General features: G+C 42.3%; 1 protein-coding gene across 1 annotated transcript in view; it reads right to left on the reverse strand.

Moving 5' to 3' along the window:
- Positions 1-16,863, reverse strand: part of adamts18 (ADAM metallopeptidase with thrombospondin type 1 motif, 18) — a 68,669-nt gene that overhangs the window by 18,163 nt on the left and 33,643 nt on the right. The window contains exons 13-18 of the mRNA XM_076110188.1: positions 15,372-15,544; positions 14,237-14,367; positions 13,438-13,561; positions 12,866-13,110; positions 4,334-4,454; positions 3,107-3,233 (exon numbers count right to left, since the gene is read on the reverse strand). Coding sequence (XP_075966303.1) covers positions 3,107-3,233; positions 4,334-4,454; positions 12,866-13,110; positions 13,438-13,561; positions 14,237-14,367; positions 15,372-15,544 — 921 coding nt within the window. The remainder of the gene's footprint in view (positions 1-3,106; positions 3,234-4,333; positions 4,455-12,865; positions 13,111-13,437; positions 13,562-14,236; positions 14,368-15,371; positions 15,545-16,863) is intronic.

The following is a 16,863-nucleotide window of genomic DNA, read 5'->3' on the forward strand; positions in this document are numbered from 1 at the left end:
TCTTAAGAACAAAAGCTATTTATCAGATTTCTCTTGAGCTCCAAACACATATTTGATAGAATTTTTCAACTGTTTGTCATTTTGTTTGCAATTAATCTTCATGCAGTCATTCACTAAGTTATGTAACTCAGGACTATGATCACATGGTATAGAGCAAAAAAGAATCTTGTCAATGCGGTACTAAATTCCCCCGTCTCTGACCGTGACCCAATTTCCTATTATTTAATTCATTCATTCATTCGTTTTATATTACATACCTTATAAATCCTGTGGTTAATTTTACATGTAAACTGTTACTTGAGATAATAATTTCACTGAAATAAAAGTTATTTCAAAAACACTCAGTATCTTGTGCACATCTTCCTGTACATCTTCACTGGCACAGGTACGCCATGTCTCTCTTTGATCTATCTACATACAGCATGTCGCTGTATGACACACTGAGAGATATCCCAACCAGTGGTAAGTGACTCTACAGATGGTCTCTGCCAAAAGAAAGAGCAAAATAACTTTAAGCAGCAGACACAGAACAGCAGAGGAAGGTAAGGGTAGAAGGAGATGGGGACGGGCTGTGCTGTGGAGACAAAAAACAAAAACCTTTTAAGTTATTCTATGAAATATGAGCATATCTCTTCCTAACTGCACACTGGGCAGGAAGATTGAACTGGCTTCTTAAAATTCTCCCTGTATCCCTCTTTTATGTCCGGAAAACTGCTGCTACACCACAGCCGAGACTCCCAGTTTTTGGGTGACTGGCTAACAGCAGCATGGGGAGTGAAGGTTTAAAGCATTAGGGGGTAGATGGGAGTGAAGGGGTGAGGGTGTGTGTGTGTGTGGGGGGGGGGGGGGTTTGACTGGCTCTGCGTGGCTAGACTGGCCAGGCCCCGTGGGAATCCTGCCGTCTCTGCACAATAAAACATGGATAGGCCTGTCAGCACCCGAGATACACGCTGCAGAGATACGCAGGCACTTTTACATTCCCCCTCCTGTCAGACACACAGACACACACAGAGCGCACATGCATCTCACATCATTGTCAATTTATCTTTTCTCTGCCGGTTTCTTGAATGTGCGCCCGTACATCCTGGAGCTCTTAATGCAGTCATTAAAGCTTTCATGCTGCTCCCTCAACTCAACTTTCTTCCTGTGCAGTGCCCATAAATTGGCCCATGCGCACAACCAGCTGAGAAATGGTGTCAGCTACTGTATAATAAGATCCACGGGTGTCTAACACTGCTTTTTATTCCTGAATGGACAACCACACTGATGTTATTTATCCGGCTATACCATTTTCTTTACTCCAACAAAGGGGGGAGGTCGGAACACTCGCAACAACCCCTGACACTGGAGGAAGTTCAGTTTGGACTTGGTGTAGCTAATGGTGGACGAAATGACAACACTGCTAACATTAAACAGAAGCAGCATGTCTTTCTAATTTCGCCCCATGGTTCGGATCTGAAATACATATTTCAGCATCATAGAGTACATTCGGAAAATGTGTGTGCATACGAACTGTAATTGTGCATGCCGCCCTGCGTGTGTGTGTATACTCTTTCTGAACCCAAGACACAGTTCCCTGCCTGTTCTTTGGAGCAGCGCTGTAAATCAGGGTAGCTCCAGTTCCCTCAGCCGAAGGCCTACGTAGGAGAGAGGCCATTTATTTAGTGCCGTTTCAACTTGTTACTCCGCTGCACTTTAGCCTGGTTTCCTTCTGTGCTTGCTTCTGTCCCCGAATGCACAGTCTCCTTTAAAAATGCATGCCATTAAGCACAATGTCTAGACAAAAGCTGAGATAAAACATGGGCATGATTTTGCCACGGAGATAGACAGGGCACTCTGGGCTGAGAATTTTTGGGAGGGATGATGCACACTGAAAGCAACAATCACTCCGAGTTGGCTTCGATGTCTCCCTCCCTCTCTTCCTTGTCTCTCTTTGTAATTTTCAAGTGTTCGCTATAGTGAAAGGTCCATTACAGACTTGGAAACATTGTGCTGAATTTACTACATAACAAAAAAAACATGTGGTTAGATTGGAATAAGATGTCTCCGACAGGGCCGTAGACAGTTTTTAGAAATACCAAATTCTCAGACAGAACCCCACCCACCTAAGAAATGTTTGACTAGCTACTAACCGAACTCTGTTAAAGCTCTAAGTATTCTAAAATGAGACGGAGAGCCGAGCAGCTCTGTGAGGCTGTACTGAGGCACTGCTTTGAGCTACATGCTAATGTTAGCACGCTAACATGGTCACAGTGTCAGGCCAACGTTTAGCACGTAAACTGTTGGCTATATTCACATCTTAGTTTTGGGTGGTAGCATGCTAACATTTGCTCATTGTGTGTGCAGCTGAGGCTGATGGGAAAGTCCGAGGACACACATTTCATATATTTTATTCATCAATTTCACTGATCAATTTTATTCTTTTTATCTAATCTTAGTAAAATATTAAGATATTTAGTCAAATCCAACATTCTGTTATCACATCCCGTAGCTATGACAAATATATACATATATATATATTTCTTGCATATTTTAAACTATTAGATTTACAATATGTATTTAGATTAAAGTTCCACTACTGGAAACTTGGTAGGCAGTTCATAATGAGCTCGATCGTCTGCTTGGAATCCACCAGGAACCTGTTGTCATCAAGTGGTAAGACAAAGCTCAACAACACAGACATGACGAAAAAAAAATGACAAGATTCGCTCATGTCAGAGTGATTCAATTCCACTTGACACACAGGTGGACATAAAGCTGGAGAAAACACTGGAATAAGTAAAGAGTGGTGCAAAAAGGCAGCAGATAGAAAGGGCTTTCATGTGTTTTCTCACATCGGAAAAAGGAAAGAAAAACCTCCAAAAAAATTAGAGAGCGGGCAGAGAAGGGAGGAAGAGGGAGAGAGGAGAAGAACACAGGCTGAGCAAAAGTGGTGGCTGGCCACAGCAAATGGACCACAGGCAACCTCTAGACTGCTCAACCAGTGTGTGCCTGTAGTAAAAACAGCGCCTGAAAATTTGGCAACATAAAGACCCATGCCACATATCCCACAGCCAACTGTACACGGGGCAATGCCCTGACCTACACACACACTCGCAGCACTTACTATGCAGGGCAGGGCTGCGTGTTGCAGAGATGGGAGCCCAGTGTCGGTCTGGTGTGGGGATTACACATGGTGGAGTTCACCTGAACCTTCTGGTCCTGCAGACAGATAGCCTTGGTCGAGATACGACCTGATGGAAAAACATGAGAGAGTTGATGTAGTTCCTTTATACAATTTGACAACTTCAACATGCATGCCATCAACATGGAAATCTGTAAGGGTCATTGACACACACACACACACACACACACACACACACACACACACACACACACACACACACACACACACAGCCATCCACTGTCAAGTAAGCAGGGGGTTGCTGTGAGTATTTTGCAGAGTCTGATATTCTCGGTTGTCAAAGGAGCTTTTCATTAGCCTTAATACATGTCCTGGACATAACTGGATTACAGGAACCCAACATACACAAACAGAGATATAAAATATGGACTCATGTGTTCTGAAATAAAGTTGAGTATAAAATCTGACACACATGCACATTGACTACACCTATGAATATGCATATATTTCCACCACTTTTTTATTCTAATTGTTTGCCAAGATTGTTGGCTATTACAAAAATAAGTTTTATTAGTGTAGCTAGTTAGCTAATTAAGATATTATTATGCTCCATGGCTTGTTTGAAAATGCTGTTTGTTTTAAGGGGTCTTAAATATTCACTTGACAGCTCCATGCATTAGATTGTGCTAAGAGACTGAGGCTGAAGCTGCATGTCTCCGACAAAGAGTCTGCATTTATACCACTTGAAGAAGCAGCATTGTTCTGGTGTTGCAGTGTAAAGCTAGTAGTATAAGGGAATAATTGAAGATGATACTTGCTTTATTCTGATGTCACCCTGTTTGGCTACTAAGCTTGCATATATGTACATGTTTGTGTTTTCAAACAGTATGTTTTCACTTTTAACGCGACAAGAGAAAAAGCTTTAAAGATGAGGAATAGCTGATGTGTTTGGCAAATGTAAATCTATCTCGAGTAACAAAGTAGCAAAACTCCAAACTCTTTATATACCAAGTTGTTGCTCTTACTTCATGCTTCTATGTGTGCATGCGGAGATATCCAAAGCCGAACGAAGCTGTTAAGTTGGAAAACTGCCATCCAAGTGAGGGGTTTAGCGAACAAACTATACACAACGCATAACAAAGTATTTCGAGAGTCATTCTCCAGACAAACATGAACTACAGGTCCACTTACAAACACACACAGTCTCACCTCCAGCACACGGAGCAGAGCAGTCAGAGCGCACCACGCCCCAGCTGTAGTCGCGTTTCCTCTCAGTGTGAGGCAGGGTGTACTCCCACACTACACCCGGATTCTTTCCCTGCAGAAGGATCTGTCAGGCAAGAACACAGTACATCAGAAAAGTGTCCCATATGTGAATTATATATATATATACTGTGTGTGTGTGTATATATATATATATGTATATATATATATATATATATATATATATTTATATATTTCTGGGAACGTAACAATAACGGTTTTATATCAGAAAACCTTCCAGTTCAAACATCTATGGGTAAACTTTCAAGTAACCTTTTGGGAAGATTCAACTATTCTGGGAACGTAGCAATAAGGTTTGTTTAATGTCACCATAACTTGCAGTTTTAACATCTAGGGAACGTTATGGGGAAACGTTAAAGTAACCTTCTTGGAACATTCAAATAACTTTCCCAGATCGTTCTGGGAACGAAACAATAATGTTGGTTTTACGACAGGAAAATGTGTTGTTTTAACATACAGAACATCTTTTAATAAAATGTTCCCAGAACATTCTGGGAATGAAATTCCAGCAGCAGATCGATATGTGCATGTCAAGGCTTTATTTAGCATGCTGTAGTCAAAATTCATACAGGGCAAATTCATACCCGTGTACTTTCTACTCAGGCCACGCACTGTATTAGAATCAACATATTTAATTATTTAAAATTAAATTTAAGAACAGCAGACACAGAAGTAATTTTTGTAAAATGTGGGCACATGTGCTGTTGTGTATTTATTTTGACAAAACGTTTGGTTTGCTGGTGTGGAAACACTGGTTTTCTCTCAGTGAAACTGGGTGAAAACTACACATCTATTATTGTTTGGCCTTTGACTTTAATCATTATCAGTAATTTCTTCTATATTGGTAGAACTCCAACAATATATACAGTTTGCCGAACACTGTCTAAAGCAAAAGGTTCATCTGCAGTGAAAGGAGAGCAGACACAAACGGTCCATCTGTTATGGATTCCACTGCAAGAAACTAAAGGTAAGAGCACTGACAACGTGGCAGCCTAATTCAGCCATTGAGATCCCACTGAGCTGTTAGATCCACTACCCACTAACCAGCTGGCTCCAGAGACATTAAGGAGCACTATGTTCCGTCTCTAGTCCAAACTGGCTGACCACACTATTACAAGGTCTTTTTGTTTTGACAGTAGAGCGCACAATTGAGGGACAATTTCCATTCTCGTTAGCTCTTATTTGTACCACATCCTTTATACGGGCTGGTGATTCTGAGTTACCTTTTTCTATTCGGGAGATTTATTTGGACATTCCAGTCAAGCAGAGTCTAACAGATGAACGAAAGCAGACATACCCATCATTAAAGCAACCATGAGGATTCACTGCCAATGTGAAGAATTTGAATAGTCAGCTAGTGTGTCATTTTGACTCATTTCAAAATGCTGCACTGGACTGTGCTTAGCGCAGTTATGTCTCTTTTAAAGCCCACCTCAATTAAATTCAAGTTGGGTGGGTATTAATCCTTAATCTATTTGGCAAATTGTATTAAATCCAACTGTCAACAGCCATATCAATATCTGCCATAATGACATTTAACAAGTGTATTTTCTTTGGGGTATATTCTAAAGTAGGGGGAATCGACCATCAAGCATCCAACTTATAAAGCCAAGCATCTTCTGGGTTTGATCCACAAGCAACAGTCCTGGGGCGCATCCACGGACTGGACCAATCACCTTCTGCTGCATGTAAACTCCCCGCTCCCCGCTCCAGACAGGAGGCAAAAAGAGATGTGTTTATGTAGCAAGAATCACAGAGCTGTCCAATGTCAGACGAACACATGCATATGTTGGTACAGTGTTCACAGACTTGTGAACAGCTGGAAGGACAGCCAGACAGGCGCATTCACATGCAAACTATATCCCACTAAAACGGAGGGCCGCGTAGGGACAGACGTGAGGCAAAGATACTGCGTGAGATGAAATGGTCAGGTGCATGGCAGTGTTCTAAAAGCAACAGGAATTTGTAATAAATAAATCTTAAATGTTCGTCAGTGTCAAAGTAATTCAGTGATAGTTATTAGTTACTGTCATAGGTGCACTGCCAACAGGAACTGCAAATAGCTAATTCCAAATAATAGTGCCAGTTTGACAAAATGCCATAAAAAATAGAATGAATTTGTAGGCAACTCTTTGACTCAATTGCCCCATTACACTTCCTGTTAACAACCCCTAAAGCAGGGGTCTCAAACTCATTTTCACTCTGGGCCACATCAGCATCATGGTCGCCCACAAAGGGCCGGTTGTAACTGTAAGACGGTGTAAATGTAACTACTCCTAACATATTGGTAAATAACTGTCTCAGCATTTGATTATTGTTTATTCAAGTGTAAAAATATTGTACATGCAGTTATATAAATGTAAAAATATATTTAAGCACATTTCTGTTATTATAACTTAGCCACATTACTCTATCAAAGATCAAACTATTAAAGAAAATAGCAAAGACAAATATTAAACACATGGTATTACAATAACTTTGTTCAATGCTTAAAATCCTTTCAAGGGTTTGCACAATCCCACGTGAAGTATTTCATGTGTTTTAAAGCCACGTTCAATGTACTCACAATACATTTCATGTCAAATACAGGGTAACCAGCCAAAGAGCTGCTTCTGTGACTGCTGTGTTTAAGTATCTCATCATTTTGACTTTCTATCTCAGAATTTTGACTTTCTATCATAGTTATGACTTTCTATCTCATAATTTAGACTATGGGGATATTTTTATTATCAAGTCTAAGTTTAAATTTATTTATTTATTTACTTTTTTTTTATTTTGCTGGCGGATTCGCGGGCCACATAAAATGACGCGGCGGGCCTTGAGTTTGAGACCCCTGCCCTAAAGTATCATAGGAACTGTAGTTTTGGAGTGGGCAGTCACAATTTTATCCAGGGGGGTCCACAGGTCCCCTGCGCTAAAACAAGCGTGTCCTGTTATCTGTATTCTGTAAGGTATCATTCAAAACTCAGACAAAGCTTCACTTTAATCAGACTGATTTAGGCTTGCATGCTGAAACCTGCTGTGCATGATATTCTGCATTGATCAGAGAAATGTATGTAACTCTGAACCCAAGTGCAGAGACAGATTGTGCTTGGATTCTTTCACACCACCGAGCACTGATACAGTAATATACACTGGAGCCAAAGGTTTGCATAATTTCACACCAGGCACATAAAGCACCGTCTGATGTTGAAATCGTGGCCCTGGCCTATTTTACTGTAAACTGAATAAGACTGAATAAGAACCCGCAACCACCCGCACTTCCTTTGCTGATGCTATCACCCAACCAAACCGAAACCCACTGCCATGAAACAATGACCACCACAAGCCACACCAGGTCTTTATGCCTATCCTTCTTTGCCAAACAATCACCAATGATGTAAATCAGCAGCTATGAAAACAACATTCAGCTGGAATTCTTTGTAATCCATTTAATAGAGGACCTACAGATCATTGAACCCTTGATGCTTTCTAAACAACAAATCAGTCTTTCTTAAGCCATCTGCAAAGTTGAATAACCTACACCCAATCAACCACAGCATTAACATTGCGTAAGAGGAGATTTAATTCAAAATTTCAGACATATCCAAACCTGTCCCGCTCTAGTTCTTCAGTCTGGGACAACAGCTGTCAAAACCAAACACCAAAACCAGTAAAAACAAAGAAAAACACCCTCCCTCCCCATACTACTAACGAACATCCCACAAACCTCCTGCAAATCAGTCACGATAGCAGCAATGACTTCATGCTTGCTATCACTTTATGGACATACTTTGACATGGACATACTGACAAAGCCTCCATGATATTGGTGAGGTGAGGTTCCTACGCAGGGTCCAAAGGATACTTCGGGACAATACCTACCCCAGCAACACCCTGCTGCCGTCGGGCAAGCGACACAGAAGTATCCGCTGTCGTACCACCAGGCTTCTTTCCTCAGGCTGCAGTTTGCATTAGCAGTATGCGAGCCGAGGACAGATACAGAGATGCACACTCACAAATGCATTATGACCGATCACAAAGCTGAACATAAGGTAAACATAAACCGTTTTGTAGAATAACAATAAATTCATCTTTTACTTTAACCTTGACATTTTTCAAGCTATAATCTAAACCAGTTTGCTACATTTGGGTTCGATAATCCATATTTCTTTGCAAGACCTCAAGTTGCCAAGTGGAAAATACAATTCACAACGCTTTATCTTTGTATTTGGGAACAAGTTAAGCTGCAGACTGTATTATCTGTTTCCTCAATTCTGTATTCAGTAGCTTCCACCCATTGTAGCATACTTAGTAACATTTAAAGCTCTCTGATTGGATGTTTCCTGCCACAATGCATCTTGGAAGTTATATATAACATTTGTAAGTGCAAAGTGTTGCCAGGTCCGCGGTTTGTGGAAAGTGTTGCCTCGGGTTTAATTTGTTGTCTGGTTGGATAGACCCATTTTGCATACAAATAACATGAATAATATCTATAAATAAAAATCCATCAGATCAGCACGTACACACATGGACAGGACCCGTCCCATGCCCACATACACACGTACACACGTGCGCTCTCGATCCCAGCCATGGATGTATGAAGAGAACTAGCAAAGCAAACAAGTTAACCCCGGGGAGAAGTGGCATCCGGTAAGCGCACAGAATACAGAAGAATGAGAAAGCAGAAATAAAGAATGGATAGAACATGTGGCAGAGGATGATACCAGTGCTGAGCAAATATGCCTATTTACATGTATTATGAGAATGTTATTATATTGTTGTGAATTAACAGGATAAGGTGCATCAGTTAAAATCAAAAAAATCAGACGACCAAAGAGTTGCCGTGGCAGCAGACTAGCAGGATGGAAGCAAAGTGAGTGACTTGTAAATTGTTAAATCCAAAATAATTAGATCAGAAGACTTTCACAAAAGAAACTTAAAAATTGTAGAAAGTAGACACATGAGCATGTGATTAAAAAAAGAAAAAAAACTTCTCTGCCTCTTAATCAGTTCAAATGCACTGTCCTAAAAAGCGTTACATTAAAACTGGATTCCTGTAGTTCACAGAACTCTGAATAATGTGCCTGCCAAGTCCCCGATGCGTGATTGATGGGACCCTTCGTTCCTACAGTACATCAGACCACAGTGTGTCTTGGTTTTCACACCCCAGCCACCACACCACTCATCGGGTCAGATGAGATGATGATGAATTAGAATGTGGCAGACATCTGTCTATCTGACATGTGGGCCCACAATGCTTTGCCCTGGACTGGCATGACGTCGCCCTCGCCATACCACAAGAATGTCAATTCAGAGGGAATAATCCTTCTCTGTATCCTCTGAGACATCAGCCATATGTTCCTCGTCCTCTTGTTAGCTACCCCCCCTTCCTTCCTCCCCCCTACCAGCTGAGCAGCTGTACAGATGTGAACCCCTTGTCACAGTTTGCACTCACACTACTCGGTATTTATTTTTTTCTTGGAGAGTTGCAGGCTGAGTAAGGGTCTGTGAGTGAGTGATGCGTATACCCTCCCCCACGTACTCTCTCAGTTTTCTTGTGACAGCGTCAGTTAAGTAGAATGTGTGAAAAAAAACCTCCTCGCTTTCCTTCATTTGGCTCTTTCCATTTGCAGTTAAAGTCCCCGTGTCCTGACCTTAACTTCTCACATTCAAAGAGTTCAATTGCAGAATTCCTAATCTTTTAATCTCACTCTCCCTCCATCCTTCTCACCCTATCAACCCTGTTTCTCCGTTTTGTAATTACAGGACATACTTATAGAGATTATGCTCGTGTCATCTGCAGATCTGCAGCAGATGTATGACTGGGAGACATGGACAAGCAGGAGGAGCTCTGTCAGACTAAGCAAAGTCTCTTCTTTATAGAATATTTAGGGTTATTAAAAATTGGGTCTTGGGTAATTGTTTCTATTGCTTATGATAACGCTGTACTCACAAGTGGTGAATGCGGTGGCATCGCTTCCATGAAGTACGACAGGGAAAGAAACCCTAACGGTCTGACGATCAGATGTGAGCAAAGCAGTAGTTCAGCACCATTATCTAAACCACGTCATTTTGGAAGTAAAACCCAGACTTGAGTGCACCTGAAAATGTCCCTATGTATTCCCCATTGCACAGGAAACATGCACATCTACGCGCAAGTCCTGCAGGTCAAACTTCAACCAGGAGGTTGGTCAACAAACTTACAGACAGTTATACAATTTCATTTGTATTTCTCTTCCAAATAAGTTTGACGACTAACGTGGTAGCTTCTTAAAAACCACTGCTCTTGCATTCCGTGCTCGCGGCTCTGTGAGGCTATAATTAGGCACAGTGGTACCTGGTACTAATTCACCATGTTATCCATCTTTCTTTAGCATGCTACTACTGGCTAATCAGCATCACCCACAAGTACAGCCAAGGCTGATGGGAATGGCATTAGTTATTTCATCATAAACCTGGGCTCCCGTTTGTCCCAACTTTGTGCTAATCCATCAAGTAGATGATGAGATGTGTCTCATGTCATTTTAATGGCCATCCATATAATAGCAGTTGAGATAATTCAGTGTGGACCAACAAACTGTCCCACCTACTGACACACTGATTTCCATTCCTAAAAAAATAATAAAAAAATAAACAAAACTGAATAATCTCTCGCTCAGTGAAAGCAAGATTGTGGCATTGCAGAATGCAAAAATTGCTGAAGCAGAATTTTTTGCAAAACTCTCAGAACTTATCATAAAATTTACCCTGCAACGTCTTTTGAGAATGACATTTCTAGATTGTTGTTACTAGTCTGCACAACAATGGGCTGTTCAAATGCCAACTACAGCAGCTGCTTGTCTAAACTGCCCACAAACAGAAGTCTCTTTTCTAAAATAGCTAGAACAAACATTTAGACGTTTCCCGATGGTCTAACAAGTGACCAGTAAGGACGTTGGACATTTCACACTGATATCCCTCCTGGATTCACAGGCCAATCATTCCTGCTTTAACCGCAGTATTTCAGTAGCCCAAGGGACGGAGGGGAGAAGAGCTTTTACACGACTACCACTTCACCCATGGAGGAGAAATAAAACCCACATGTCTACTCTTCACCTGGTTTCCACTTCTGTTTCCACACCTAGGGTTCAGAGTTCAAAAGAAAATAAATGCTTTCGCTGACAAAGTTATGTGAGAAGAACATCCCGCCACCATTCACTTAAGCCCTAAAGTCATAAAGATAATGACTCAGCCACTTGTGGAATAATTGTTTTCCTCTCTGGAGGATAGGCCTGTCCAGCATCACATTCTGCTGCTTCAGGACGGGTAAAGACTCGTCCTCCCCTCGGAGCTCCGGTTTCTGACACTAATAACAAAAGTCGGGCAAAAAAAAAAAGGGACCATCAGCTCTTAAATCACATGTGTATACTATGCAGAACATCTCACTCAAAGCAACCATCTCATTTCATACTTTTCCTCCCTGCCTCTAACGGGCAGTTGACTTAGGGATTTTACTCTCGCTCTATTAGCCATGAATCACACGGCTGCAACAAAGCACTTTTGAGATCAGCAGCCATGGGGGCCACATACATGGCTTTGAGTGTGTGTACGTGGACAAACACGTGAGTGTGTTACGCTGGAGCCGGCAGGACCAAGTAACTGCACTGCATATAAACAAGGGGCAGGCTTCTACCATGTGAGACTGAGCTGAATGGTGAAAGTGGCACAAAGGCTGATTTAGACTCACTGTACCACATCCCCCTCTTTCTGGTGGCTGCATTATTGTCCATTCTATTGATGCTGAAGGGATTGGTTCGACTAAATTACACAAAACATAATTTCTCACTTAACCTTATTAGTATCTGTCCATGCAGATGTATCTATTATCTTTCAGATATCTCTAAAATGTTCTGGAGAATAGCACTGAATTATTTACACTGTGTTCAGACAGACTGCAAAGTGGATTTTAAAAGCAGCGTGATTGCATTTAATGGACAGTCACCAGGGTGGCAAAGATTGAGGGGAGGAGCTGATTATTGAGACTACTGTCTTAAATTACCTTTGACAGTTTGTTCTGGATGAACCGACCATTTAAACTGTTGACTTTGATTTTAATTAATCCTTGACATGTCACGAACCTTTCTTGTCTTCTTCTTCTTCCACTTTTTAGCCTTATAGTCTCTTTCTTTCAACCCACAAAGAGGGCTGCTCTGCACAGGACAGGCGGTTTGAACCCCCCAATTTATCTGATTAAAGCCTTCCACTCCACCCACCCATCCCCAGATCATCCCTGACGTAACCAATCACCGAACACAATTAGCATCGCACAGAGGCACAGTTACAACCACCCCGCTTCTCCCTACCACTCCAAACTTCTTTTTTCATCTAAGCCTATTCATATCCAGACGTATAAAAAAACAGAGGCGCGGCAGCTCTGCCAGGGACCCTGTCACTGTCAATTGCCCCGAACGGACATCACTCGGCAGCGGCGGCTTACTTCAAACACCAGCGTCTCATTAGTAGGACCGGCAGCATAAAGGCTCTCCGGCTTGTTGAAAGAGCGCTGGTAGTCGAACATGGTCCCACCAAAGTGGAACTTCCCCGGCCAGTCCACAGTCCAGTCCCCGGTCAGGTAGTACTTCTTCTTGAGGGAGCGGGCAGCCAGGTAGCTGGTGGACACCTCCATCTCCTGAACTTGAATGCTTCGTGCCCCGGCCGGGACTGCAACCATGGAGTAGTACTCTGGGGAAAAAAGGATAAGGAAAGAAAGTCAAGGCTGAATCATGCAGAGATAATTCTTTATTGCTGTTCTCTCACTCTTCCTGCTACCCATGCACACGTACACACACCACCATCCCGGCTCTACCCCATCATGTGCTTGACTTTATTCCGTGTCCATGTGTGCTACTGGGTGAAGTGAATCCGTCCTTTATGAAGTGGGATTAGATGCATTTGTCTGTGCATGGATTTTGTATATGTCTCTGTTTGTCTGCTTAAGTCTCCCTTTGTCTTGCAGAAGTTTATGCTAGCCGACATGCACAGACACACAACAAACAAAGACAGGCTTACCGTTGGCTCTGTGCTGAAGGGTGTATTGGCCCTTGAAGAACCTGCAAGTGGAGTTGTCTCCCTTACAGGCTCCGCAGGCATCCAGAGAGGCCTTAGAGCCCAGGATCTGGTCACAGCCTACGGCCTGCACACACACACACGCACACAAAAACACACACGTAGAATTAAGAGGAATCAACTAACAACTACTTTTTGTCAACTTATAAACCAGTTGACATCTGGTTTATAAGGAATATATAGCAATGGTGGGGTGATGCAGCATTACCTCAAAGATTGAATGTGGAGAAAAGACGAATATGGAATAAAATTGAGACATTAGAGTTGTTTTGTTCAAAGAAATCCTCCCAAAAAATACTGAAACAAATTGAGGGATATTTTTCTAATTACACTTCATTAGCCGGGTTGTTAACACCTGCTCGCACGCATTTCACTGCAGCATTTAACATGCTGGAGTAAATTCATGCTGGGACACAAAAATTGTCTTTATTATAATGCCCTTGTGAATATTATAAGAAATGGTATGTCATATTGGCAAGAATTACTCCTTAAATGACTGCGGGTATGGCAAACAATATGACTGCCTCATTTTAATCAAACCATACTATTACATTTACATCTATGTATTTGTTACATTTTGATTTACAAAGGAATGCACTGTTTAAGTCAAGCCTGATACGGGCTATTAAATAAACACTGATATCAGATCGGTACTCGGTATCAGCCGATACCCAAAGCCCAGGTATGGGTATCGCAACTAAAAAAAGTCGGAACGGTACGTTTTTCCATGCAGACAGTGTACCTCACACACTCCATCGATGCAGACGTCCCCTTTGTGGTCCGAGCAGGAGGTGCCGTCTTTCACCTTGCCGGACATGGCGAAGAAAAAGTCATAGTCTTCTGCAATGCAGTACAGCTTACAGATGTCTTCATCTGCACACAGAACATATAGATACATACAGTAATAGTAAAAAAAAAAAACGGGTAGCAACAGGAACAAGTGCAACTTTTGGGTGGAATGGCACTTCATTTTACTGATTCACAAGTTCTTCTATGACTTGGTAAACTCAAAGTGTGGCTACTGTGCTGCAACCTGTTAAACACGCAGTATGCACAGCTCCTGATGAAGCTGAATTGGAAAAGACAGGAACTGAATATGAATGCACCCAGGGGTATTCATGTGCGGCTGCAGTTTTATTATGTGGTTCAGATCAGTTATCACAGACAAGTCTCTACAGCAGTCTTTGATTAAAATAAATGACGGTGAAGGTGACTTGGCCCAAGGTCCCAGAAGGCAGTTCAGAATCTGTTCCTCTCGACATCACGTCCCATTCATCAACAGCTTAAACAGGCCTGGGATGACGGCCAAACGCACTGCTCCCCTCCACTACACTCTCTCCCTCGCTCTGTGTAACAAAGCTGGCCCGTAGGCTTCCTCTTTAAATCCATCCCCCCTGTGTCAGAGGGTGCAGGTGGCTACATGTCTCCCATGCACATTACACAGAGTGATAGTTTCCTCCAGCTTTTTGGCCCTAATCATTGCAGCAGTAAATAGAGGTTGGCATTACAGAAACACTTTATGAAAAAGATTAAGGCCTCGCAGAGTACAGCGGGGTTCAGAATGAAAGGATCTACGGAATTAAGACAAGAAAAAGCCTGCACTAAGCATACTGAAATTCTCTGTGTATTTAGCAGCGCCATGTACTTTGAACAATGAGGTTTCTTTTCTTGCGCATTACGTGCCAAGAATACAGTGGAGATGTCTTCATAGTCCTTGGATACTGTGTCTTTTTACAATAGAGAAAGAAAAATGATACAAAAAGATCTCTCAATAATGGAAGAAGAGAGAAGAAAAATAACCGGGCAAATGAGGTAATGAACCACAAGACAGAACAGACTTTGTACGTGTTGGGTCTTACATAAACTGATCACCTTACCGTCCACTTTGGTGTAGGGCTTCCACTTGTAGTACCAGCCCCTGAAGGGCTTGCTGTTGTACTCGGCACACTGCTGGGCCCGAAAGTCCACAGAGTTAAGAGGGCACGGCCGAGTGTTACACAGCTGGTTGAGACGGCTGGAGCCCGAGCAAAATTTACCATTGTTCTGTGGCCTGGGTGGAAGACAGGACGAAGACAGAGAAGAAGAAGAAGAAGAAGAAGAAGAAGAAGAAGAAGAAGGAGGAGGAGGAGGAGGAGAAGAAAAGTTTTACAGGTCTGTTGATCATAACCATACCATACTATACCAATATATCAATAAGACAATCACAAATCATTACAGCTACCGCACTGATCAAAAGTTCCCTAATGATATACAGCTGTACTGACAAGATGAAACCAGCTGATCACCACTTTGAGAGAGAAAGAGAAGCAGAGTCCTGACAGTTAGTGAATATAAGGATGCCACGTCTGACTTCTCAGGCTTTCGAGACTCATGCCGAGCATTCCAACTCAACCACCAGCAGAGAAAATTGAGTTTAGCTATTTACCAAAGTGGTCAGCACACACAGAGAGACTGGGGAACCATGCTGATCAAACACGTCCAATAAAAACAATTCGCTAAGTGTTGCAGCGTAATGAACCACTTTGGAAAAGGAACTGAAAAAACGATTAAACGGTTAACGCCAGCAGGAGAATGCAACTAGAGGCATATTTCTTTTACTATTTCTTGCACCAGTGCAACAGTATTGTCTGAATTAAACGAATGTCAGCCACAATCAGTAGTAAAAACTGCATGTTGTTTCACTGCATTTTTATTCAACTCCAACCGCTCATCCCCTGCATTCAGACCTGGACTCAATCAAACAGTTTCCTAGCTGCCAAGAGTGATGGAGCTCCTCAAGGTGTGTGTGTGTGTATGTGTGTAAATCTGCTCGGTCCTGATCTCGTTTTCCTTGTTGGGGGGGGGGGGGGGGGGGAATTTGGCCCAGGTTTTCGTAGGCCTGAACCTATTAAGACTTAGCTGCAGACAAATGCAGCCCATATGGTAATGTGCTTACGGCAGGCCAGTGGGGGACTACACTGTATACTGCATCAGTCAAGGCCTTCTGATCATAGACGAGCATGGATGAGGGACAGTCTACTTGAGAAAGTTGAATGCAATTCCTGGATTATGGACAGAGTTTCGCAACCCTGCTGGTTTCTCAACCTCTTTTCTTCTTTGTCTTTCTCCGCTCCTCTCCTCTCCCTAGATCATCTATTATCTTTGCAACTGTAAATCTACTTCCAAGAACAAGACAGAAACCAGATATGTCAAATTTACATTTTTTGTTTCATTCCTCTTCTGTCTCTACACCCCAACTCCAACGGAGCCCTCAGGGCTCTTAAGGATGCTTAAATGCCTCGGGAGGCCGGTAAATCTGCCCAGCGACAGAAGCTGAGACTGAACTCCTGCAGGTCAGAGGTCATCATGTCTAGTCTTGTCTTCTCCTTG

The sequence above is a fragment of the Anarhichas minor genome, unplaced genomic scaffold (genome assembly GCF_050575085.1).
Source record: "Anarhichas minor isolate MPS153535 unplaced genomic scaffold, ASM5057508v1 ptg000042l, whole genome shotgun sequence".
NCBI classification, from domain to species: domain Eukaryota; kingdom Metazoa; phylum Chordata; class Actinopteri; order Perciformes; family Anarhichadidae; genus Anarhichas; species Anarhichas minor.